The sequence below is a fragment of the Taudactylus pleione genome, unplaced genomic scaffold (assembly GCF_031769625.1).
Source record: "Taudactylus pleione unplaced genomic scaffold, aTauple2 ptg000500l, whole genome shotgun sequence".
Classification (NCBI taxonomy): Eukaryota; Metazoa; Chordata; class Amphibia; order Anura; family Myobatrachidae; genus Taudactylus; species Taudactylus pleione.
The window spans coordinates 1,285,812-1,312,932 of record NW_028284902.1 but is presented as its reverse complement, the minus strand read 5'-3'; the positions used below and the strand labels follow the sequence as shown (position 1 = coordinate 1,312,932).

General features: G+C 45.0%; 1 protein-coding gene across 4 annotated transcripts; it reads right to left on the bottom strand.

The window, feature by feature from the left end:
* Positions 1 to 513: 513 nt before the first annotated feature.
* Positions 514 to 15,691, bottom strand: LOC148501826 (speedy protein 1-A-like). 4 transcript variants are annotated; one of them, XM_088449902.1, is made up of 6 exons: positions 15,603 to 15,691; positions 11,939 to 12,048; positions 10,919 to 10,977; positions 9,958 to 10,043; positions 8,978 to 9,137; positions 514 to 901 (listed from the first exon to the last, which is right to left on the bottom strand). In XM_088449902.1, the coding sequence occupies exons 3-6, from the start codon at positions 10,934 to 10,936 to the stop codon at positions 665 to 667; spliced, it is 501 nt and encodes a 166-aa protein (XP_088306028.1). In that variant the 5' UTR covers positions 10,937 to 10,977; positions 11,939 to 12,048; positions 15,603 to 15,691; the 3' UTR covers positions 514 to 664. The 4 variants fall into 4 exon arrangements, with proteins under 4 accessions (XP_088306028.1, XP_088306026.1, XP_088306025.1 ...); XM_088449900.1 differs by lacking the exon at positions 15,603 to 15,691 and adding an exon at positions 14,602 to 14,821; XM_088449899.1 differs by lacking the exon at positions 15,603 to 15,691 and adding an exon at positions 13,729 to 13,815.
* Between the last annotated feature and the right edge of the window lie 11,430 nt (positions 15,692 to 27,121).

Genomic DNA, 27,121 nt, shown 5'->3' with positions numbered 1-27,121 from the left:
TGCCTAATTAGTTGTTAGGGGAAGGGAGGGGGGGGGGTGCCCAAGGGGTTCTGAACCAAGTCCCCACATTTTTAGCCCAAAATAGGGGTTTTGCACATTTTTTCACCTGCTCTGAGATGGTGAAAACTATTCGCCTCTTTTAGCTGCAAGAAATTTGCATGTGCAGAAGCCGCGGCTAATAGGATAGCACGATGCGCCTTTTTGGCGAAAACTTTGCACAAGTGTAAACCTATCACCAAACCGCGGCTTTTTGTGGCTAATTGAATCCGCCTGTAAGTGAGGAACACCTATTGTCCATATGGCGCTTATTAGTTTGGGCTTTATGACAGGCTGCCCAGTTTTGCTCAGGGGAACAGGGGGATTGTTACCGTGTAAAGCATATTATATGCTACCATTGAAGGGTAATGCAAAGAAAATGATGATATAAAGACATGGCAGAGTCAGATAGGAGACAATGAGGAGACAAAGAGTTTGCAGATGACAAATGGTAACACTTTATCAAAATGTGTCAATTGTTAGAAACAAGCATCTATGTATTTTTATACTACTTATATGTACATTAATAAATACAAGCCCAAAAAGTATACATTAATTCATTTTATTAAAAATATGCAAAAAGTGATCTTTTTCTTTGCTATGTCTGTGATGTGGGTGATGGTATGATTTATGCACAGCGGCAGCTTCCACTCCACCTCCTCTGTGACACCTCAGCAAGGCGGATGCTGGCAGCTGTGCGTCCCTCTGCTCTCACAGGAGGTGGTCCTGTAACGCTGATCCTGGTGACCTCAGCTGCCATTTGGCGGGCAGGTATGGCGTTCCGGGGCCTATAGTGTCTTATGGCCCCTCCTAGGTGGATATTCCTCTCTCTTCTCCACGCCCAGTGATCGTCCCCTCTCATCACCTAGTTAAAAAAAACAAAAGAAAATTATAATTCAACTTTTCAGGGACATATTCACATAATAATCTGTTAGTTGGACGTCCATGCTCTAGAATAAAATACACATCTTGTGGGTCCTAGCATCAGGTTTTTGGCCTATGAATGTAACAAAGGCAAAACATTTAGGGCTGAGGCATAGTTGGACTCAACATTTCGATAATTTACGTTTTAGAAAGTCCTATATAAAAATAGTCTATTTCCACCCATATGTAGAGCTCGTGATGCGCATCAGTTGGTATCGATAGCATATGAGCCTGGGTTACACCAGGCAAACATTGCAGACACTTACAGATGTGTCCACATTAGGGGTGAGCGGGTTCGGATTTCTGAAATCCGAACCCCCCCGAGCCGAGTCCGATCCGAGTCAGGCTCGACTTTTCCCGCCTGACTCGGATTCTGAAATCGAGGCAAAACGTCATCATCCCGCCTTCCGAGTCTCGCGGGTTTTGGATCCTATATAAGGTACCCACGTCGGCGCCATTTTCTCACTCGGCTGTGGACAGTGAAGAGGGAGGGTGGGAGTTAGGGCTGTGTAGTGTAGTGTAGTGTAGTGCTGCTGTTGTCCACTACTTCAAAGTCCATAGGGGCTGGCTGTGTTGTGCTGTGCTGCTGTTGTTAATAGGGGCTGTGTCCACTACTTCAAAGTCCATAGGGGCTGGCTGGACTGTGTTGTGCAGTCAGTTCTCCATAGGGGCTGTGTCCACTCCAAAGTCCTGTGCAGTGTCCCAGTCCTAAAGAGGTGCTGTAGTGTTGTCCAGGGGGTGCTCTGTCCATCAGGGGTGCTCCCCCCAAGTGCTAAAAATATAATATATTTTCTGTGTTTGTGAATTGTGTGCGCAGTAGCCGCACGTGCATCAACAAAGTAGTGCCAAGCGTGCGCCTGTGTCATAAGTAAAGGGCCGGCTGGCTTGACCGTTAAGGGTGCTGTAACCCCCGAAAGTACACTCCAGTCCAAACCAAAAAAAAAATTATTTTCTGTGTTTGTGAATTGTGTGCGCAGTAGCCGCACGTGCATCAACAAAGTAGTGCCAAGCGTGCGCCTGTGTCATAAGTAAAGGGCCGGCTGGCTTGACCGTTAAGGGTGCTGTAACCCCCGAAAGTACACTCCAGTCCAAACCAAAAAAAAATTTATTTTCTGTGTTTGTGAATTGTGTGCGCAGTAGCCGCACGTGCATCAACAAAGTAGTGCCAAGCGTGCGCCTGTGTCATAAGTAAAGGGCCGGCTGGCTTGACCGTTAAGGGTGCTGTAACCCCCGAAAGTACACTCCAGTCCAAACCAAAAAAAATATTATTTTCTGTGTTTGTGAATTGTGTGCGCAGTAGCCGCACGTGCATCAACAAAGTAGTGCCAAGCGTGCGCCTGTGTCATAAGTAAAGGGCTAGCTGGCTTGACCGTTAAAGGGTGCTGTAACCCCCAAAGTACACTCCAGTCCAAACCAAAAAAAAAATTATTTTCTGTGTTTGTGAATTGTGTGCGCAGTAGCCGCACGTGCATCAACAAAGTAGTGCCAAGCGTGCGCCTGTGTCATAAGTAAAGGGCCGGCTGGCTTGACCGTTAAAGGGTGCTGTAACCCCCGAAAGTACACTCCAGTCCAAACCAAAAAAAAAAATATTTTCTGTGTTTGTGAATTGTGTGTGCAGTAGCCGCACGTGCATCAACAAAGTAGTGCCAAGCGTGCGACTGTGTCATAAGTAAAGGGCCCGCTGGCTTGACCGTTAAAGGGTGCTGTAACCCCCAAAGTACACTCCAGTCCAAACCAAAAAAAAAATTATTTTCTGTGTTTGTGAATTGTGTGCGCAGTAGCCGCACGTGCATCAACAAAGTAGTGCCAAGCGTGCGCCTGTGTCATAAGTAAAGGGCCGGCTGGCTTGACCGTTAAAGGGTGCTGTAACCCCCAAAGTACACTCCAGTCCAAACCGAAAAAAAATTATTTTCTGTGTTTGTGAATTGTGTGCGCAGTAGCCGCACGTGCATCAACAAAGTAGTGCCAAGTGTGCGCCTGTGTCATAAGTAAAGGGCCGGCTGGCTTGACCGTTAAAGGGTGCTGTAACCCCCAAAGTACACTCCAGTCCAAACCAAAAAAAAAAATATTTTCTGTGTTTGTGAATTGTGTGCGCAGTAGCCGCACGTGCATCAACAAAGTAGTGCCAAGTGTGCGCCTGTGTCATAAGTAAAGGGCCGGCTGGCTTGACCATTAAAGGGTGCTGTAACCCCCGAAAGTACACTCCAGTCCAAACCAAAAAAATTATTTTCTGTGTTTGTGAATTGTGTGCGCAGTAGCCGCACGTGCATCAACAAAGTAGTGCCAAGCGTGCGCCTGTGTCATAAGTAAAGGGCCGGCTGGCTTGACCGTTAAAGGGTGCTGTAACCCCCAAAGTACACTCCAGTCCAAACCAAAAAAAAATTATTTTCTGTGTTTGTGAATTGTGTGCGCAGTAGCCGCACGTGCATCAACAAAGTAGTGCCAAGTGTGCGCCTGTGTCATAAGTAAAGGGCCGGCTGGCTTGACCATTAAAGGGTGCTGTAACCCCCGAAAGTACACTCCAGTCCAAACCAAAAAAAAAATTATTTTCTGTGTTTGTGAATTGTGTGCGCAGTAGCCGCACGTGCATCAACAAAGTAGTGCCAAGCGTGCGCCTGTGTCATAAGTAAAGGGCCGGCTGGCTTGACCGTTAAAGGGTTCTGTAACCCCCAAAGTACACTCCAAACCAAAAAAATATATATTTTCTGTGTTTGTGACTTGTGTGCACTGTGGCTGCACGTGCATCAACAAAGGAGCAGCGCCAAGCGTGCGCCTGTGTCCCATAAGTAAAGAGCCGGCTGGCTCATTTCTTAAAGGGTGGTGTAACCCACAAAGTGCACTACTCTCCAGCAAAAATAAAAAAATATTTTCTGTGTTTGTGTGCGCTTTAGCCGCACGTATATATATCAATATAACATAAATGGAGGACCAAACTTTCTCTGCTAAAAATAAAATAGGGAAAGATCAAGAACCACTTCCTACTAGTGCTGTTGCTGCTGCTGGGAGTTGTTCATCATCCCAGAGAGGAAGTAGGAACATCACTACTTTTACTAAACAATTGACCCTCCAACAGTCCCTAGCGATGAGGATGAAGTACGACAGCAGTCATCCTGAAGCAAAACGTATAACTGAGGCCTTGACTGCTATGTTGGTGTTAGACGTGCGTCCGGTATCCGACATTAGTGCAGTGGGATTTAGACAATTGATGGAGGTAGTGTGTCCTCGGTTCCAAATCTAGATTCCACCTGCATCCTCAAAGCAGCAGCGACAAGCGTGCGTCTGTCTGTTAAAGGGTGGTGACACCCTCAAAGTGTGCTATACAAACAATTAAAATATTCTTCTTCTTTTTTCTGTCTTTGTGAATTGTGTGGGCTGTAGCCGCACCTGCATCCTTAAAGCAGCAGCGACAAGCGTGCGTCTGTCTGTTAAAGGGTGGTGTAACTCACGAAGTGCTCCAAAAAATAAAAAACTATTTTTTTAATGTGTTTGTGACTTGTGTGCGATGTAGCCGCACTTGCATCCTCAAAGCAGCAGCGACAAGCGTGCGTCTGTCAGTTAAAGGGTGGTGACACCCTCAAAGTGTGCTACACAAACAATAAAAATATTCTTCTTTTTTCTGTCTTTGTGAATTGTGTGGGCTGTAGCCGCACCTGCATCCTTAAAGCAGCAGCGACAAGCGTGCGTCTGTCTGTTAAAGGGTGGTGACACCCTCAAAGTGTGCTACACAAACAATTAAAATATTGTTCTTTTTTCTGTCTTTGTGAATTGTGTGGGCTGTAGCCGCACCTGCATCCTTAAAGCAGCTGCGACAAGCGTGCGTCTGTCTGTTAAAGGGTGGTGACACCCTCAAAGTGTGCTACACAAACAATTAAAATATTGTTCTTTTTTTTTCGGTCTTTGTGAAATGTGTGGGCTGTAGCCGCACCTGCATCCTTAAAGCAGCAGCGACAAGCGTGCGTCTGTCTGTTAAAGGGTGGTGACACCCTCAAAGTGTGCTACACAAAGAATAAAAATATTCTTCTTCTTTTTTCTGTCTTTGTGAATTGTGTGGGCTGTAGCCGCACTTGCATCCTCAAAGCAGCAGCGACAAGCGTGCGTCTGTCTGTTAGAGGGTGGTGTAACCCTCAAAGTGTGCTCCACAAACAATAAAAATATTCTTTTTTTTTTTCTGTCTTTGTGAATTGTGTGGGCTGTAGCCGCACTTGAATCCTCAAAGCAGCAGCGACAAGCGTGCGTCTGTCTGTTAAAGGATTACATCGGTGACAGCATCCAAGTAGGCATGTCAGACAGTCCGTACCTGTACTGGCAGGAAAAAGAAGCAATTTGGAGGTCCCTGTACAAACTGGCTCTATTTTACCTGAGTTGCCCCCCCTCCAGTGTGTACTCCGAAAGAGTGTTTAGTGCAGCCGGGAACCTTGTTAGCGAAAGGCGTAGGAGGTTGCTTCCACAAAATGTGGAGAAGATGATGTTCATAAAATGAATGATCAACTCTTCCAGGGAGACCAGCCTCCAGAACGTACAGAGGGACCTGTGGTTCCAGCAGGGACGAATTAATACTCTGTGAGGATGAGGATGTACATAACACTGAAGAGGGTGAGGAATCTGTGGATGAGGAGGATGAGGACGACTTCTTGCCTCCGTAGAGCCAGTTTGTGCAGGGACAGATTAATTGCCAGCTTGTTTTGTGGGGGCCCAAACGAACCAATCATTTCAGCCACAGTTGTGTGGCAGACCCTGGCGCTGAAATGATTGCTTTGTTAAAGTGTGCATGTCCTGTTTATACAACATAAGGGTGGGTGGGAGGGCCCAAGGACAATTCCATCTTGCACCTCTTTTTTTTCTTTGCATTATGTACAGTTTGGGGCCTAGTTTTTCAATGCCATCCTGTCTGCCACTGCAGTTTCACGCCTAGATGGGTCACGTGTTTGTGCCGCCCACTCGTGTCGCTTAGCATAGTCATCCAGCTACCTCGGTGCAACCTTTTGGACATAAAAACACTATTGTGAGGTGTGAGGTATTCAGAATAGACTGGAAATGAGTGGAAATTAAGGTTAATAATAGCATAGGAGCAGAAAAACCTACAAATTCTGTGATTTTAGCTGTTTTTATGCTTTTTTTCAAAAAAATACAGATCCAAAACACAAAACCCAGAACCCAAAACACGGAAGGGTGGTTTTGGCAAAACCAATCCAGATCCAAAACACGAAGAAAGATCCAGATCCAAAACCAAAACACAAAACACGAAGAGTGGCCGGTGCACACCCCTAGTCCACATACATCTATCCTCCGAGCGCTACAAATCGTGTTACACATAACACGGGAGCTGCGTGTGACTCGGTAGTGGCGAGCATCTTTTCGTGCGTCTGACTCGCACAGCAATGTGAACAGGTCGCACATGCAGCTTCTGCTAATTAAAATGATATGTGGCGGGATGCCTATATTCTGTCTGCGACTGCTGTTGTATCTGCATGTGAAATGCTACACTACAGTGTCACAACCGCATGCAGATATGGCGCGAGGTTAGACGTATGAGGACACATCTGTACGTCCTATTTGTGCCCATGTCTAAAACAATTTATGTTATGAATAACAAATACATTCGCTATTATGCATAAATAAAACTGCTAAAAACTCGCTATTATAGCAGAAACAATTCCCAGTTTTGTGTATGAAAAGTTTAAATTAATGACATGTATGAGAAGCATCCGCTATGCCTGAGCAATACAGAGAGCACCAATCAGTGACGTGTATGAGAAGCATCCGCTATGCCTGAGCAATACAGAGAGCACCAATCAGTGATGTGTATGAGAAGCATCCGCTATGGCTGAGCAATACAGAGAGCACCAATCAGTGACATGTATGAGAAGCATCCGCTATGCCTGAGCAATACAGAGAGCACCAATCAATGACGTGTATGAGAAGTATCCGCTATGCCTGAGCAATACAGAGAGCACTAATCAGTGACATGTATGAGAAGCATCCGCTATGCCTGAGCAATACAGAGAGCACCAATCAGTGTCAGCGGAATAATAGGCAATCTGATGCATCATGTGAACTTAAGCTCTACCAGGGAAGTATTACAATGAATGCAACATTGTGCCAGACGCCCCCATATGCTATCACTGTGTCAGGAGCACCCAAAGTGACATTGCTGAGCATGGTATTCCCTCCCTATATGAAACCTTTCTGTAATGAAACTCATGAAGTGCCATTACTAAGCCCTGTGTCCCCAGGAGACTCGCTGATGCTGGCTTTGTGTATAGAGAAGGTAATATATGGCAGAGGCTAGGGGTGGACATTGTGCTGCTCTTAGCTGCAGTACTGATTTACATTTAGTGCTACTTTATTCTCCCATGCCATACAGCAGGGGTTGGCAATAAGTGGTCCTCCAGCTGTTGTTGAACTACACATTTAACAGGCATTGCAACAGTTTTGGCATTGGTCAAATAGCAAAACTGCTGCAGGGCATGCTGGGATGTGTAGTTCTACAACAGCTGGGGTGGTTCTTATTGCCCACCCCTACCATAAAGTGACCCCACTGACATGGGATGTGATGCTGGCTTGGAGAATGTGACAAAGTCACTAGGAAGCACGTCCCATTCTGCTGGCTGTAATCTGGGGCTGGACAGTTACATGTGCTCAGCTGTACCCTGTCTGTGGAGGTCCACTGCTGACAATAGTGCACTCCCCAAGCAGTGATAGGAATATAAAACTTGCAGCAGAAGTTAGAGTTGGGGCAATGAGTCTGGAACTATGGGTGCATGACTATGGCATTTGGGGGAATAGTGTTAGATGATCTAATTGTGGCTCCTGGCAGATCAGGGCCAAGGCTTAGATTGTCCTCATTTTTCAATCTTGGAATGTAGGTAACACACATTACAGATAAACCTAGACACAGCACAACTCTTACTGCAAGAGCCTGTGGTGTATGCTGAGAAACGCATTGCTGTAGTGACTGTGGTTCTCCAAGACAAAAATCATGGGACAAGCACTAGCCTGCCCTGTTATCTGCCTCCAATTAGCTTTTCATTACCTAGTGATACCAAAGTGTATAATAACTCAGCATCTCTGTGCAAAATCACTGTACATATTATCCTCCCAACTGTGCTAGAACTTTGTTTTGCTCAACTGGAGTGATGGTTTTCCCCATTGATATCACAAAATAAAATTCCCACTAGAGGCGTTTTCCCACTAATGCTGGTTACACACTGACAAATTGTTTTGATGGGGACGAGGAAAGGGGGCGATTTTTCGGCAAATTGTGTAGCCAATATCTGTGCTACACATGATCCAATTTTTTATTGGAAGCTCCTGATTTTCCACCACACTACACTCATTTTACATATGTCCAACCACAAGGAGGATGACATAGTGACAGGAGAACACAGGGAATACGGGCAGATTATGGAGGATGACATAGCGACAGGAGAACATCGGGGATACGGGCAGATTATGGAGGATGACATAGTGACAGGAGAACACAGGATACGGGTAGATTATGGAGGATGACATAGTGACAGGAGAACACAGGAAATACAGGCAGATTATGGAGGATGACATAGTGACAGGAAAACACAGGGGATATGGGCAGATTATGGAGGATGACATAGTGACAGGAGAACACAGGGGATACGGGCAGATTATGGAGGATGACATAGTGACAGGAGAACACAGGGGATACGGGTAGATTATGGAGGATGACATAGTGACAGGAGAACACAGGGAATATCGGCAGATTATGGAGAATGCACACACTGCTCAATATCGGGAAATTGAGGCCAAGATTTTTGTTCTTGACCGACAGATCGGTTAGTGGAAGGAATGCATTTCTGGATGTTTTCTAACCGTTTTATCAGTAAATTGCTAAAACGATCGTTCATACACACTATAACATAAATCAGGCCGATCACCCATTATTCACAAATCACCCCAATAATTGTATAGTGTGTAGGTAACTTTACTCCCAGTGTGGTCCATGACATTCTCACCCATGAACTTAATCTACTACATTACACACCTTTTCCATCTGTTCTGAAGCCACGTATGTGCAACGCTGGATCCTGGCCCAGAATGCATCTTTTTTCTTCTGGAAGAACCTTAATGGATACACTTTAGCAATGTCATAATACATTCTTTTGTAAAAAAGTTCGTCTTCCTCTGTTTGATTGGCCAGAAAACTACAGAAACAGAAGAACACAGTAAGTTTTTGCAACATAATAACCATCAAATTTGCAAACATGTCTATATTACCAGTATTACAGAGGACCTACCATGTTTTCCACAGCTCCTTGTATGCCAAGTACAAGGCTATGGATAGACTGTGGTGTAGAAGGGTACAGCCCTTCTCTGGGCATAATGGTGTAAAGGGCCTCTCTTTACTGAACACAATTTAGTAATGAGATTTCCATAGATCATTTCCTCTCCAGCTATTATATCATTTATCAGCTATCCAAAATGATTCCTATTTTGTTAGCGCTCTCTCAGGATGGCAGTAACAGAAAGAATCACCTTGATCTTTTTAAAAGAATGGGCATATCGTTCCTCTCCCAGAAATAAATAGTATTTTGGGGGGATAATGTTGTATTTTTATATTATGCTGTCAGGTATACTGATGTCCTGGCCACGTACATACTCAGAGGAGAACGGAGGTCTCTAGAGTGATAACTAACTTTTACAGCTCTGGATTTTTGTCTCAATGGCAGCTGGGTATTGGTCCTCACCTTCCATGGTGATAAATCACTATTGAATCACTGATAAGTACACTTATATTGCCACATTAATCAGTGATAAAAGATTAGACTGGCCAGTACATTGCTGTGTCCTGATATTACACTGAGAGCTACGGTATAATTTGACAATTTAACTTGGAATACAGGAAACTTTATTGTCTGTAAATTATTTTAGATGAGTAAATAACCCCTGACTTGGTTAGTCAGTTCTTCTGGAACATTTTGCATTCCGGTCTCATCTGATGAATCAATGAGTTAAAATACTTACAGTGCGCAGTAAAAGTTGCCGATGGTGTATTCATCCTGAGTGAGACCGGCCCTCTTGAAATAAATGAGGGCCATCGCCAGTAAGTACTAGAATAGAAATACCAGATTCATTATTAGATGGAGAAATGCGTGTATACACACACCAGCAGTACTATTGTCCTCTGTTGGGAATAACATTGGTAACATGGCTATGGGATTTGGGAGCGTAGTTTTGGAGGATCTAAATGTGATCTAGTAGTGACCACTCTAGGATTTGTATGGCAGGGTGATGACCACCGATGGGCAATATTTTGCGCGCGATGCATTGCTAGATCCGAAACATATAGTTATGGATATGCATTTAAATATGTACATAGAACCACTGCTTATTATTTATACCCTTTTGAATTCAATTCAGCAATTCATAATATGCCACACAATAGAGCCCTCACCAATTCATAATATGCCACATAATAGTGACCTCACCAATTCATAATATAGGGCGTTTTTATCACAATCTGCATTTATTAATGCTCACAACTTTCAAATGAAGTAATGTAGGTAAGTAAGTGTATGAGCATGATGCAGAAACATCAGTGGCGGGTCTATAATGGGTACAGGTCATCCAATAGAAGTATCTTTCTGGCAATATATTGGGAAAGATGGAGCCCTCACAACATTGCTGGATAGATGACCGTACAGCCGGGAGCAAGTATGGGGAGGGGCACAACATGGGCACATGCACAGCCAGCACTGGTATGGGGGGTGCTTTACTATGAGAGCCCCCTCATCTTTTAGCATGCCTCTGAGATAACCTTACACACAAATAATCTTTTGTCAGAAGAGACAGTTATTGGTATATGTACATTACCGGAAGCGATATGGGGTACTTCCATATGAAATAAAAAACATATGAAGTTGGAATCCCCTATAAACTATTTGTATAGTGAGAGAAGTACTGGCTCATAATAATAAGGAAATACCTTGTCAGACATCCACATTTTTGTATCCCTCCGCAGGAAACACTGGATTGTAGGTAATTCTGAAATGAAAAGCATGAAATGTAATAATGATGGAGGATATAGTGGGAAAAATTACAGAATTTCATTGGTTGATAGGTAACTGACTTTCTACATAGCTACCCATATAATAGTATTCATTATGCTATACATGTAATACATAAAGTAATGTAGCATACTAAACAAAACTTTGCAAGTGAATCTTGTCTTATTAAAGTTGAAATCTTCTTGTGCTGGGATGAGCTTACTCTGCCACCATGCTTTATAGGGGTTTGCTGAATGCTTTGTACCCATTGTGCTGGGATGAGCTTACTCTGCCACCATGCTTTATAGGGGTTTTGCTGAATGCTTTGAACCCATTGTACTGGGAGGAGCTTACTCTGCCATCATGCTTTATAGGGGTTTTGCTGAATGCTTTGAACCCATTGGGCAAACCACAAACTCTCCAGCTTTGAATGTTAACTTCTCACCAATGGGCACCAAGATAGTGCTGGCAGGGTGTTTACTTATTACCCAGGCTTGTCTGAGGCCCTGGCTGTAGGCCTGTGCCAGCGGGGTATGCAGATGAATGCTCCCCAGTGCTCATTGGGTGGTACATAGGGGACCTTACAAACTATTGTTATGGGGCCTTCAAATACCTAGTTACACCCCTGGGTCCAGATATGGGGGGTTGGGATTATAACTACACTACAATGGTGTTTAGTAACTTATTTTTAACAGTATTTGCATAGCCGCTTGTGTCCCGCTCTGCACATCTGTCCTTCCCTGTATCAGGCCCAGTAGTCACTGAGAAACTCCACTTGGAAGAACCAATAGTTGGTAAAATTCATCCATCACCAGAAAATGGAAAGAGTGGATTCTAAAAACTATTGGTTCTTCCAAGTAGAGTTCATCAGTGATTACTGATTATTAAGCATCAGTATTGAAGTGCACCCTGAGACATTATGTGTAAGTGATAATAAATAAGAAGAGAATAAGCCTTACCCAGCAATTCACAAAAAGCCTCTCTCTCCTTCTGTCTGAGGAAAGTAGACAGGGAATCCTGGCTGCTGTCTACTCTCCTCCTCTTAGCAGGATGTAACTCGGCTGGCGTCCTGTGATTAGAAAGTTTTCTCTATTATATATGATAATAATGAACATTTACAGTATTTTCAAATGAAAGATAATGGATACTATTGAGCATCCTTAAATGCACCTCTGCAATTCATTGTTTGCTGTATTTTGTGTGCGCCCAGCACAGGAGGGTAACATACCGCTTTTGGGAAATGCCATCATAAAATGGGGGTGCAGCTACTTTTGCAGGATTGTAGTTCTGGCTAATATGCTCATAGTGATAACAGTTATAATGTGAGGTTATAATGTCATCCTACTAATAGTATAACAGCAATCCCCAATTAGTGGCCTCTCCTAAGTGCCAATAGTAATCCAAATAGTTTTGTAGGTGGAAGAAACTCTGTAGCCACCCACAAATCAGGTCATTCCTCTGTAAATGTGCTTTAATCTTATTTAAATACTTTGTCCCAGAAGATGACGATTTGCATGTGGAATCATTTTGAGGGTCATATCGGCTCTATGACTGAATACATTTTGTTATATTTATTTTTTTAAAAGAGAATATTAGATCTAAAACTATAACAAAGTTAGGGGTGTATTTACTAAGACTTGGATGGATATAAAGTGGACGGAGATAAGGTACCAGCAATCAGCTCCTAACTGCCATGTCACATGTTTTTGAAAAATGACAGTTAGGAGCTAGTTGGCTGGTACTTTATCTCCACCCAAGGCTTAGTAAGCAGACCCTTAGTTACAAATCTGTACCCTCTATACTGGCCTGCAGAAATCAGAGGTATTGTATGTCTGCATAATATCTGACTCTACTATGTGCACAGTCACCTATACACTATTTATAGCCCATTACCAGTGTGACCCCCATCACTACTCTCCCTATAGCTTACTATTGTAGAGACTCGCTTATGGTACTTACCCACTGTCCATATCTCTGCTTGTCACTCACAACCAGCAAAGACTGAAGAGTCCTAATTAAACTAAATAAAACTAAAATCTACCTAAAAATGAAATAAATATATAAAATACTAACTAACACTAATTAATTCTAAGTAGAAAATAATAAAATAAATATAAAAAGATAATAAAATATAAATAAATCCTATCCTACTGCCTATATCTAATTCTAAGTATAATATAATAAATGAAATATATATAAATAAATATAAAAAAACTTATCCTACTGCCTATATCTAATTCTAAGTATAATATAATAAATGAAATATATATAAATAAATATAAATATAAAAAAACTTATAACTAAATAGCTAAATAAATAACTAAATAAATCAATAAAGAAATAAATGAAGCTAAAGTCTGATGCTCTTCAGTGGTCTGGCTGTTATGTCATAAGACTCCAGAGCTCTCAGCCAGGTTGAACAATCACAAGTGATGTCACAATGACAACCTTTGATGACTAATGCTTTAGTGCTGTTGTCATGGATACAACATGACTTAATGGGCCACTGAAGCTAAAATGCTGCATTACAAAAAGGAACTAATAGTAACATTTACAATTACATATCTATCTTAGTAACCTGTTATCAATTAATATATGTGACATGATGCAGTAATTGTGTTGGAAGATTTTGTCATATGCATACCAGTTTTCCTGTTTTTAGGTCTACTAAGGAAACTTGCAGTTAGCCTATATTAGGCCACTTATCACGACCCTGTCTAGTTGTCACCTTTTTTGCCTTGAGACTTACCCCTGTCAGCTCCCCCATGGATCTGTGTGTGTAATTTGCCTGGAGGATTTGCTCTGATTATTGCACCTGGACTCTCCTCTGTCTGTGTGCACTGCTAGCCCTGATTGGAATCGCAGGTGTGGTTCTGATTGTCAGAGCTGCAGAGATGAATACTCCCTCTGCATGTTGTGCCTTCTACCACTCAGAATGCTACTACCAGACCACCTGTCTGTATCCACCAATTGCTGCCAGACCCATGGTATATATATCCTCTCCTGATAGCATTCTGGGCCAGAACATCTCGTCTTCCCGTGGTGTATGGTTCATGCATTCAAGTCTGTCCCTGAAACCTGCTACAGCAATCCCTGGCGCTATCCAGAAAACCTGTTTCAGCTGTACCTGGCAATCCAGTAAATCTGCTGGCAGCAACCCCCGGTGCTTCCAGAAAACCTGTTACAGCCAAACCTGGCAATCCAGTAAGCCTGCTGACAGCAACCTCTGGTGCATCCCGAAAACCTGCTACAGTAATACCTGGCATCCAGATGTCCTGTTACAGCAATACCTGGCCTGTGCTCTGCTGCTAGTCCTACTCCTGGTTGGTCCCTGGCACTCTGTAAACCTGCATCGTGTTACCCTGCCTTGCTTCCTGCTGTGGATCAACTCCTGCCCCTGTTACCTACCTATTCCCTCCCTGAACCTAAAATTCCTAAACCTACCCATTCCTTCCTGAAACCTGTTATTTCCAATTATCCTGTCCAGCCTGCAAATTCCCAAACCTACCCAATCCTTCCTGAAACCTGTTATTTCCAATTATCCTGTCCAGCCTGCACCTGAGTTCTAGCCTTTGTCATAGTAATTCCAGATTACCCTGTTTAGCCCTCGTCTCAGCATTACCTGACTTCCCTTCAGTCCACGTTGTTCCAGTCCAGAGTCAAGTTCCTAGTTCATCAGTTCAATTCAACAAGTCTTCCTGCCGGTCCCAGTCCGGTCCCTCCAGTTCCTGTCATTTATCATCAAAGGCAGTTTTCACTGCTACCCAAGTCTTGTAAATAGAGCTATTTACATTATCTGTGATTCCAGTAATGCCGGCCTCCGTTGAAACCCGATCACCACCTGAGACAGGTAACTCGCAGACACCAATTGTGACACCACTGACACAACAGCAAATGGCTATGGGGCCCAGAGGTGAGAGGCCCGGGCAATTATAAAAAAGTAGAGCAATGGGTCCAAATGCATTCCCAGTGATTTTCCCAATTGGTATCTGGGGGGAAAGGGGGGGGGGTATAAGTGAATACTATCTACAAATTCTGCTATAGGCACAATTATACTATGTTCCAAAGAAGTGTATTAGTGATTGTTACACGGATCTCTGTGATTACATTGTCTGCTATATTATGGAGAGATAAAGGGCCTTATTTATCAACCAGGTTTATCACTCAAAAGGAATGATAAAATTTGTTGCGTATGATAATGGTACTCCAGCCAATCAGCTCCTAACTGTCATTTTTCAAACAGATGACAGTTGGGAGCTGATTGGCTGGAGCACCATTATCATACGCAATGAGTTTTATCTCTCATTGTGAATGATAAAACTCATTGATACATGAGGCCCAAAGTGTGAGTGACAGGTTACTGGGGTGTAAGATACGCTGCGCTCACAGTGTCATCGCTACACAATCATACAGTCCTCATGTATTTTTTGAATATTCTAATTGCACCTACTGGAATATGTGGGTTACTTATATCAAACAACTGTATATCTGGCCTGATTCAGCATGGATTGCAAATGCAACTGCGTACGCAGATCTGGTAATGGTGTGTACTGCATATACGTATCATCATGCAAGGTGTCATGGCACCCTAGACAAAACATTATCCTGCCACCCCCCACTTACTAGCTTCTCACAAATGACTTTTCAGGCTGCGGTCCAGATACACCGATGTCTGATGCAAAGCGCTGTCCAAACTCCACTGCTGCATGGCTCCTAGATGGGCTGGAGGGGAGACTAAATGTTAGGACAAAGCGGCAGGCAGCACTAAGAAGGGACTGACCACATTGCTGCTCAGTTGGGGCCATTCTGCACATGCATGGCGGGGAAGTGCTAGGTCATACAGACATACTGCCCTGGAAGCCGGGTCTGGAGCTTCCAGGTGCAGATTAATTTGTATAAAATAAAAAATATTTAACTTTTTTGAGAAGATGGAAAAAGTGCTTTCAATTTACTAATAAAGCATTTTATTCTTACCTCACATCAAATGTAACCAGAGGGGTGATCCAGCCCATAGGGGGGAATCCTGCCTGTGGCAATTAGCACGAGGGGCTCCCGCAATTCATTGAATCTGTAGCATGGACAATTAGCTGCGGGGTAATCCCCATGGCTAATTGAATTCCACCCATAATAAAAATATATATATATATATATATATATATATTAGGGGTGAGCGGGTTTGGATTTCTGAAATCCAAGCCCCCCCAATCCGAGGCCGATCCGAGTCAGGCTCGACTTTTCCCGCCTGACTCGGATCTGAAATCGAGGCAAACATCATCATCCCACCTTCCGGGTCTCGCGGGTTTTGGATTCTATATAAGGTACCTGCGTTGGCTCCATTTTCTCGCTTGGCTGTAGACAGTGAAGAGGGAGGGTGGGAGTTAGGGCTGGCTGGGCAGTGTAGTGTTGTGCTGTGCTGTGCTGCTGTTGTCCATAGGGACTGTGTCCACTCCTCTAAAGTCCATAGGGGCTGGCTGGGCTGTGTTGTGCAGTCAGTTGTCCATAGGGGCTGTGTCCACTCCAAAGTCCTGTGCAGTGTCCCAGTCCTAAAGGGGTGCTGTAGTGTTGTCCAGGGGGTGCTCTGTCCATCAGGGGTGCTCCTCCAAAGTGCAAAAAAAAATATTTTTCTGTGTTTGTGAATTGTGTGCGCAGTAGCCGCACGTGCATCAACAAAGTAGCGCCAAGCGTGCACCTGTGTCATAAGTAAAGGGCCGGCTGGCTTGTCCGTTAAAGGGTGCTGTAACCCTCAAAGTGCACTCCAAAAAAAATAAAAAATAATTATTTTTTTTTCTGTCTTTGTAAATTGTGTGGGCTGTAGCCGCACCTGCATCCTGAAAGCAGCAGCAACAAGTGTGTGTCTGTCTGTTAAAAGGTGGTGTAACCCTCAAAGTGCGCTCCAACCAAAATAAAATAATCTTCATTTTTTTTCTGTAATTACCCTCAAATGAAATCTGAAAGTCTGCAGTTAAAGCACATCTTGTTTGTTTCAATTCAAAGCCATTGTGGTGGTGAATAGAGGCCAAAATATGAAAATTCTGTCAATGTCCCAATATTTATGCACCTAACTGTATATGCAATCATAAGTATAGGAGAGAATCCCCAAATATATATGCAGTCTTTAACATATAAGAACTAACGTGGTAGAGAACCCAGAGTCCAATATGAGGCTAACACCTCAGGATGGCATTGAGGACCTTGGCCAGGGTAGAACCCTGTAGTAATGGAAATCTGGAGCAGAGCAAGCCCTGCAGAATAATGTAGTTCCGGGACAGGGCCGAGACCTGCAGTGCAGTGAGAGATGAAGCAAACTTGAGCCTTGTGGTATAATGAAGACGGAGCAGGGTTAAACCCTGTAAGGCGATGAAATTCCAGACCAGGGTTGAGCCCTGCAATGTGGCTAGAGTACGGAGTGGGGTTGAGCCCCGTGATGCAGAGAAAATTGTAGCAGGGTTGAGCCCCATAGTGCGGCTAGGGTTCAGAGCGGGGTTGAGCCCCATGATGCAGAGAAGATTGTAGCGGGGTTGGGCCCCGTGATGTGGAGAAGATTGTAGCAGGGTTGGGCCCTGTAGTGTGGCTAGGGTTCGGAGCGGGGTTGAGCCCCGTGATGCAGAAATGACACTAACTGTGCAGTTGACAACTGTAACAAGGATGAGTTCAATATCCACAGGAACGGAAAAACAACAGGCAAAGTAAATAGTGCAGCAAAATGGTGAAACTGCAGTGATGGAGCAATAAGCAATACTTAGGAAATAGGAATGCTGGGCCCTGTAGTACAGCGGGTGACTGACATCAGAAGTTTATCTGGAATACAACAAAGTCCACAGCAATCCACAGGCACAGCGGGGATCTGGCATGGGTCCAAGAAAAGTCCTGAAAGCAACGTTGCACAGACACTGAGACACAATTAGTAACAGGCTTTATACTAGAGGTCTGTGATCCATAGGAAGTTTCAGAGCATGTGACCCAAATGGAATCAGGTTTGAAATAATGAGCAATCTAGGAATCTCACAACCTGACGACACCTGGGAAACAGATGATCACTTTAACACTCTATCCCCTGAATGAGAAGCATGCCAGCAAGCAGGATAGCTCCTCCAACGACCACAATGGAACTTTGGCAAAAGTAGTCTATCTCTATGTACTGAAAGAGTCGCAGTACTGACAGCCTATGTGGTGTCTCTCTTTCTGGCCGACAAAAGCCTGCAGAGGTGCAAAGACCTGCTGGTGAAAACACTGTCAGCTGAAGCGGAACGTGACACGTCAACAGCTCCTTCTTCATTTCTCCCACAACTGGGGCTGCCAGGAAACGACTTAGGTATCCCTAAGCAACCCGCTGGCGGTGATGCAGGGCAGGCATGATGAAGGACCTGGCAAAAATTTCTGACATGTCTACTGTCACTGCATATGATACTGTCACCACTGACATCGGTGACAGCATCCAAGTAGGCATGTCAGACAGTCCGTACCTGTACTGGCAGGAAAAAGAGGCAATTTGGAGGCCCCTGTACAAACTGGCTCTATTTTACCTGAGTTGCCCCCCCTCCAGTGTGTACTCTGAAAGAGTGTTTAGTGCAGCCGGGAACCTTGTCAGTGAAAGGCGTAGGAGGTTGCTTCCACAAAATGTGGAAAAGATGATGTTCATAAAAATGAATTATCAACTCTTCCAGGGAGACCAGCCTCCAGAACATACAGAGGGACCTGTGGTGGTGGATTCCAGTGGGGACGAATTAATACTCTGTGAGGATGAGTATGTACACAACACGGAAGAGGGTGAGGAATCGGTGGATGAGGAGGATGAGGACGACATCTTGCCTCCGTAGAGCCAGTTTGTGCAGGGACAGAGTAATTGCCAGCTTGTTTTGTGGGGGCCCAAACGAATTAATAATTTCAGCCACAGTCGTGTGGCAGACCCTGGCGCTGAAATGATTGGTTTGTTAAAGTGTGCATGTCCTGTTTATACAACATAAGGGTGGGTCGGAGGGCCCAAGGACAATTCCATCTTGCTCCTCTTTTTTTCCTTTGCATTATGTACTGTTTGGGGCCTAGTTTTTCAAACTGCCATCCTGTCTGCCACTGCAGTGTCACTCCTAGATGGGCCACGTGTTTGTGCCGCCCACTCGTGTCACTTAGCATAGTCATCCAGCTACCTCGGTGCAACCTTTTGGACTAAAAACAATATTGTGAGGTGTGAGGTGTTCAGAATAGACTGGAAATGAGTGGAAATTAATGTTATTGAGGTTAATAATAGCATAGGAGCAGAAAAACCCACAAATTCTATGATTATAGCTATTTTTATGCTTTTTTAAAAAAAAATACAGATCCAAAAAACAAAACCCAGAACCCAAAACACGGAAGGGTGGTTTTGGCAAAACCAATCCAGATCCAAAACACGAAGAAAGATCCAAAACCAACACACAAAACACGAAAAGTGGCCGGTGCACACCCGTAATATATATACACTGCATGGCATATATATAGTGCATGGTGACTATATATACTCCATGGAGAATATATATACTGCATGGTGAATATATATACTGCATGGTGAATATATATATATATATTGCATGGTGAATTTATACACTGCATGGTGAGTATATATACTGCGTGGATAATATATATACTGCATGGTGAATTTATACACTGCATGGTGAGTATATATACTGCGTGGAGAATATATATACTACTGTAGTTAACCTGTACCTGCTAATAACTTTGTGTTGTCCTGTTCCTGTTTCTACCTGGTTAATAAACCTCCTGGTTAAGTCATTTGCCATGTGGACTAAACCCCATTTGCACACCGCTGCCACCTACCACCGTAGTGTCTGCCAATACCATTGTGCCCAGCACACGTAGCATACAGTACCTCTGTTTTTCATATACGTTCTCTGGTCTGAACGGACACACTGCACTTTAAAATGGCACAAGTGTTGCTTTTCATATGTGCCTGCTGTCTCTTACCTGGATTATAAAGCACATGTATTAGTCACACTTACTGACTGCCCCCTCTGGGAGGGAGCCTCGCCCCCCACTATACAATGCCAAGATTGCCAGCATTGCAAAGCGGGGGCGGGACTATGATGAAAGGATTTGACACTAATCGATTCATTGGCCACCCGGACCGTCCACTTCACTTGGGAAGTCGGCGATGCCGGGTGGATGTGGCCAGGCTCTGGGAGACTTGCCCACTCTTCTGGATAGCCAAGAGAGACACACGATTTTCGGGAGCCTCCTGGCCTTTCCAGGAGAGTAGGCAAGTATTCTATTAGTGGATGTTTGATACACCCAGATAGTATCAGCTGTTTTAGCTCCTATTTAAACTCACTTCTAAAAACTCTCACTTTAGTAAATTTACCCCCTATACTCTTTTAGGGCCTGATTCAGAGCCAGACGCTGTTTGCGCTCGCTCGTTCAGAAAAAAGGGGTGGCTATTCAAATGAACCGTTCGCTCTTTGCGGTCTGTTCGCGCCTCTAGCGAACAAAACTTGCGGTCGTTTTTTGGGAAACTACGCCCCCTGGCCGCTCACATCCTACATCATGTCCGCTATTTATTAGATTAATCGAGTACATCGACCAGCGTATGAACTGCTCGCTATTCTTGTGGTTGGTTTTTCCTACCGCAATCTTGCGAGCAGTTCTGACTATAAAATAACTCAGTGACGTGGTCAATGACGCTGCTGTATTAATTATGCACACCCATAAAACGCTCATTTTGACCTTTAAGCATGCCTGCGTTCAGATCTCCACTCCCCGTTTTCAAGCACCTTCCCCTGTTACCACCCACATACGCCTCCTCCTGTCACTCAAAATAGCAGGCATTCGCTATTTAGCGAACAAACGATTTTCGGCCGACACTGACTGGTTGGCGCATGCGTATTACGATCCGTACGCATGCGCAGTTGTGCAAACATCGCTCGGACCGAACGAACGGCTGCTTACGAGCGGCTCTGAATCAGGCCCTTAGTTTGTTACAGAATTTTGTAATCCGAACAAAAAGAATAACTAAAACAAAAATAATAAAATGTTGATCTTTTTATCTCAAACTAAAGTATCTACAGTATCTAATGTCAATGTTTTTCATTTGCAATTTGAGTACATAACTGGTGTTCAGCCTAGCATTTTGTGAAAACAAGAGATTTCCGTCCTATACCTTACCGCCCACACAGCCAGGTCATGCATCAGACATGTGACAGGTCACACGGCTAGTTACAGTAAGTTATAGCACCTTTAGTTTGACAGTCCATAAAGGGATTAGGCAACATTTTTCTAGCTGCAAAATATTAAATTGCACAATGTACGACAGTGATTTAACCTGAGCAAAGGGAAAATAGTTTATTCATTGTGCCTTCTAAGCTGAGCCATATGGAAAATATACTGCTACAAAAAGAATATATTGGAAACAATCCATTGTACATGAGTGCACTAATCAGTAGATACATCCATTCAATTTGGGAGTTTTTGCTAGGATTATGCTTCTATCATTTCCAGATCACTCAGCCAGTGGAAGGGGATGTAGTTGGCATTGCAGCGTGTGGGATGCCGATGGTCTTAATACCGGTGCCGAAATCCAGACAGGTCGGGATCCTGGCACCAGTATCCCGACGGTCAGCATCCCGAAGGTAAGTATCGGGTGCAGGGGGGGGGTAGTGTTAGCTAGCGGGGTTAGGCACTAGTGGAAGGGAGGGTTAGGATGCAAAGGGAACCCTAAGTTAGGCACCGGGGAGGGAGGGTTAGGAGTAGGGAGCAGGGAGGGGGAGGTTAGGTTTAGGCACCTGGGGAGGGGGTGTTAGGTTTAGGGTGCGGGGAGGGGGTGTTAGGTTTAGGCACTAGGGGGCGAAGGTTAGGGTTAGGCACCAAGAAGGGAGGGTTAGGGTTAGGGTAGGAGTTACAAAAATACTCACCATTCACTCCTATGGCTGTCGGGATACCTCTGTCGGTATTCTGACTAGCGGCATCCCGACAGCCGGGATATCATACCCATCCCAGTGGAAGGTATTGGGGTGCTATATAAAAGGTTGTGGGCTGCAGCCACTGCGGGAACTCCTGAGAGTCTTCCCATATTTTTAAAGCAGCAATCATTTTGAAGACAAAACCAGCTTAGTTAGGCCTTTAAAATAATTTCCGCTTTAAATATACAGGAAGACTCGCAACCTATTACACAAGCCCAGTGGTGTAACTAGGGTATTTGGAGCCCAGGGAAAATTGAAAAATGGAGCCCCTCCCCTCTATGTGTGTGCGCCATAGGGGCATGGTCATAAGGGGCATGGCCACTGAAAAATTGGGCGCGTCAACACGACACACACCCCTTTCTCATCACTCAAGGAAAATTCCTTTCCATTCCATATGCCCTTAATGCAGTGCCCCTTATACAGTCCCCCAAATGCAGTGCCCAAAGTAGTGGTCCCTCTTATGCAGGCCTCCAGTAGTGCCACTTTATACAGTGCCCCCAGTAGTGGTCACCCTTATGCAGGACCCAGTAGTGATCCCCCCTATGCAGTGCCCCTTATACAGTGCCCCTTGTAGTGGTCACCCCTATGCAGGCCCCCAGTAGTGCCCCTTCTTATGCAGGCCCCCAGTGATGATCCCTCCCTATGCATTTCCCCTTCCTATGCAGGCCCCCTAGTAGTGGTCCCCCCTATGCAGTACCCCTTATACTGTGCCCCCTGTAGTGGTTGCCCCTTATGAATGCCCCCAGTAGTGCCCCTTTTTATGCAGGACCCCAGTAGTGATCCCCCTATGCAGTGCCCCTTATGCAGTGCCCCCTGTAGTGGTCCCCCCTATGCAGGCACCCAGTAGTGCCCCTTCTTTTGCAGGCCCCCAGTAGTGATCCCCCTTATGAAGTGCCCCTTCTTATGCAGTCCCCAGTAGTGATCCCCCTACGCAGTGCCCCCAGTAGTGGTCCCCCTTATGCAGGCACCCAGTAGTGATTCCCCTATGCAGTGCCCCTTATACAGTACCCCCTGTAGTGGTCCCCCTTATGTAGGCTCCCAGTAGTGCCCCTTATACAGTGCCCCCAGTAGTTTTCTTCCTTATACAGGCCCCTAGTAGTGATCGCCCCTATGCAGTGCCCTTTATACAGTGCCCCCTGTAGTGGTCCTATCTATTCAGTGCCCCAGGGCCAGTAGTGGTCCCCTGTGCAGTTCCCCCAGTAGTGGTCCCCCTTATGCAGGCCCCAGTAGTGATCCCCCTATGCAGTGCCCCTTATACAGTGCCCCCTGTAGTGGTCCCCCTTATGCAGGACCCCAGTAGTGATCCCCCTATGCAGTGCCCCTTATACAGTGCCCCCTGTAGTGGTCCTCCCTGTTAAGTGCCCCAGGACCAGTAGTGGTCCCCCTGTGCAGAGCCCCCAGTAGTAAGCCCCTTATATAGAGCCCCCAGTAGTAGTCCCCCCTATGCAGTGCCCCCAGTAGGTGCCCCCAGTAGTAGTCCCCCCTATGCAGTGCCCCCAGGAGTGGTCCCCCGATGCAGCGCCCCTAGTAGTAGTCCCCAGTAGTGGTCCCCCCCGATGCAGTGTCCCCAGTAGTAGTCCCCCCCAATGCAGTGCCCCCAGTAGTAGTCCCCAGTAGTGGTCCCCCCCAATGCAGTGTCCCCCATAGTAGTCCCCCCAGTAGTGGTCCCCTCCGAAGCAGTGCCCCCAGTAGTGCCCCCCCCAGCAGACACACATGTAAATAAAAATAAAAAAAACACTTACCTGAATCCCCGTTCTGGATCCTGCTCCCACCGCTGCCATCGGCTCCTTAGATCTCCCGGGCCACCCCCTATCTGCATTATGGGAGAGCCGTCATGAAGTCTCTCCCATTACCCACTGCGGGAGCCGGAAGATGGAGTTTATGAGTGAGCTCCAGCCCAGCTCCGGCAGTGGGCGCAGCAGCCAATGAGAGTCTGACTCTCAATTACTGCTAATTTAAACAAACACAGCCGTCGGTGCCGCCGGCTGTGTGTTTGTCACTGTGTAGTGCTGACCGAACTCTGTCCAGTCAGCACTACACTGACCACAGTGTCCTGGACCGCGGCCGGCGGCGCCCCCTGCGCCGCCGGTCCGGTGGAGCCCAGGGCACAAGCCCTGCACGACCCCCCTTAGTTACGCCACTGCATAAGCCCCATTGAGTCATAACCAAAAGGTATCTATGAACACGAGCATATAAATATGCTTCAGACATCTCAGTTGTCGACAATTGTATATCATTGCTAGGGACACCATGGAGCAGGTAAATCATTATGTGCAGACTTGTAAAATTCAGTGATTTTCATCCAGCTTGTAAGTCAGGTTACATACAGTATATGTGTCACATGGTCACGGTATCATGAGGCTTCAAGGACACCAAAATATTACCATCCACTGCACATGGCCCAATGCTCACTGAGTCTGGACAACCACGTACAGACTCAATGTTAACTCCTACTGTAATGTCCTCACTTTGTCTTTGGGACTGTTGGGACTAGATCACAGCAAATGTGAATGCATCATCTCTTGTTAGTCCCCTTATGGAACAATACAGCTTTCATACCTGAGCAGAACCCCACAGGGATCCACAATTGGACTAACCAAAATATAAAATTCCCATTAAACCCTGCACCCCTATGATTATTTTTGGAAATGACAGAACTCTGCTTGGTTCTTATTGTCTCATGGTGATATATTTCACTATTTTCAAATTAGACACTTTTATCCACACTTAAGCTGCTCTGTTGTCATAACCCTGGCGCTACCATTAGGCAGCACGAAACAGCTGCCTAGGGTGCTGCTGGGTTAGTCATGGTCGGGAATCAGGCAAGTAGAAGGAGCACGGGTGGGCAGGGAGTCATGTTTGTGAAAAGTTAGTAGGGAGGACAGGCATACAAAGGAAAAACTTACAGCAGTGTGCATGTGACAGAAAAGCTGGTGGGCAGAGGATTATGTGAGAGAAAAGCTTGTGGGCAGAGGAACATTTGAGGGAAAAGCTTGTGAACATACAACAATCAGATAGGGAAAGTAGGGACTGTTAACTTTACCATGCAGTTTTACCAAATGATTTATTTTCCACTTTTGATTTTAGGGGTGAAGATGATGGGGGGATACCAACGCACATAGTAGCTGCCACTGGAAACCACACTTACTGTATGCAATTTTTATTATTATTATTTGAGGTAAGTTCCTGTTACTGTCCATAGTTGATTATTTGATGTGAAGAGACCGTGAGGGAATGAAGCAAATGCATGCACAACTCACTGCTCCGTGTACTGTATAAGAATGGACTCACTACTGTGACAGTACACAGATCATGGTTTATACTGTACCTGGCGTCTGGGACATTCAAGAATACCCTTCCTACAGAGTCAGATTCTGCCTACCCAATAGGGACTTTGCTACTATTGAGCTTTCACAATTTGCTCCTGTCATCACCACCTGAAGTATACCTGTACAGTAATTACATACTATTGGCCACTACACATTGGATTAAGAAATAACTGCCAGTGCCATAGAGCGCATACACTACCCAAATCTGTACTGCGACTCTGTAGATATAAAGTCGGGAAGCGTGCGCATATACGAAAAACATTGCACTACTGCATCCAATAACGTTACTGCATCCGACTCAGAATCAGACCAAATGTGAGTTGACCTTATGAAGGTAATACTGCTGTATAGGATTGGAGCACAACTATCTATGTGTATTTGATTATTTCTTAGAATCTGCTCCAGTTAGGGAGCGGTTTATTCCATCCAGTCCATGGCTATTTTACTGGGTTTATATTTTGTAAAATTATCAACTGCTTTATATTTTAGTACATTTTAAAATAAGAATTTATTATGTGTTAATGGCTCTCACTACGGAATTTATTAGCGCTGTGCACATATGTCTTGTTTTTGTATTTTTTTAAATTTCATCTCAGTTTTATTCTTCCCCTGTGTCACATCATACATCTATATCCAAATCCTACCCCGAAAACTAATCCTTGCCCCCTGCAGCCTAACCCTAACCCTCCCCTCTGCAGCCTAACCTTAACCCCACCTGCAGGCTAACCCTAACCCCCCTACAGCCTAACCCTATCCCTCCCCCCGCAGCCTAACCCTAACCCTCCCCTCCACAGCCTAACCCTAACCCTCCCCTCCACAGCCTAACCCTAACCCTCCCCTCCGCAGCCTATCCCTAACCCTCCCCTCCACAGCCTAACCTTAACCTTCCCCCTAGTGCCTAACCCTAAACCTAACCCTCCCCTTAACCCTAATACTTACCGTCGGGATTCTTGCACCGGGATTTTGATGCCAACTACATTCCGTGCTGAATAATCAGACTGAGCAGCCGAATATGGTCTGTTTGGCTGGACTATGGCATAATGTGTACCCAGCTTTAGTGGTCAATAACATCAAAACAATATTGGAATAAGTTATAAATGCCCATCAGAAAATCCACTTATCAATACAAAGAGCAGAACGAAGCAGAATATTCTGAGGCATCTATCTGTAAGGTTCCCACAATTTTGGTGCTGCAGTGTGGTGCAAACATGAAGCATTACGTTAGTTCAATCTGCAGCCAGGGTCAGATTTATAGATCAGGATTCAGAATTGTGATAAAATAAGCATTCTAATAAGGGGCCTGATTCACAGATGTGCGCAAGCACGATGGTTTCCGTACATCTCCGATGGTGGGTTGACTGGGCATGTGCAGAACGAGTCCTGCGTTGACGCACTGGACAGGTGTAGTCTTACTCAGATGGCCGATGGTGATCTAATGCTGCGTCCCTGGATGCAGGAGCAGTTCAGAGAAGATGGCAGGAGACTTCTATTTGCTACAAAACGCCTCCTGCGGCATTAGCATATGTCAACATCGCTGCGGCGTGCAACCCTGAATCAGGCCCAATATACTGTAGCAAAAGACATGGCTGACCTGGTCAAATCAAAGCTCTCAGGAGCCGCGTCCAGGAGTTTAGCATGCAGTGTCAATTTAATAACATTTACTGCAATCAGTGCCACAGCTTCAGCATATGCTGCCTGGAAGGTGATATGTCGTCATTATGTCATCATTTACAATGCCGACATGGGACCCGGAAGCCTTGCTGGAGACGCTGCAGCTGTCAGAAGCAGGTAAGTGACCGCTCGACCACCAGGGACCATATGTCAATATTCTAACAGGTCAACATTTCATCACTGTCTACACAATGAA

Excerpts from the sequence above, each read along its gene's own strand:
- LOC148501826 (XM_088449902.1), bottom strand. Across the intron at positions 9,138-9,957 it reads GGCAACTTTTACTGCGCACT|TTTTCTGGCCAATCAAACAG; the intron begins GTAAGTATTTTA and ends CTGTTTCTGTAG. Across the intron at positions 902-8,977 it reads CTTCAGAACAGATGGAAAAG|GTGATGAGAGGGGACGATCA; the intron begins GTGTGTAATGTA and ends TTTTTTAACTAG.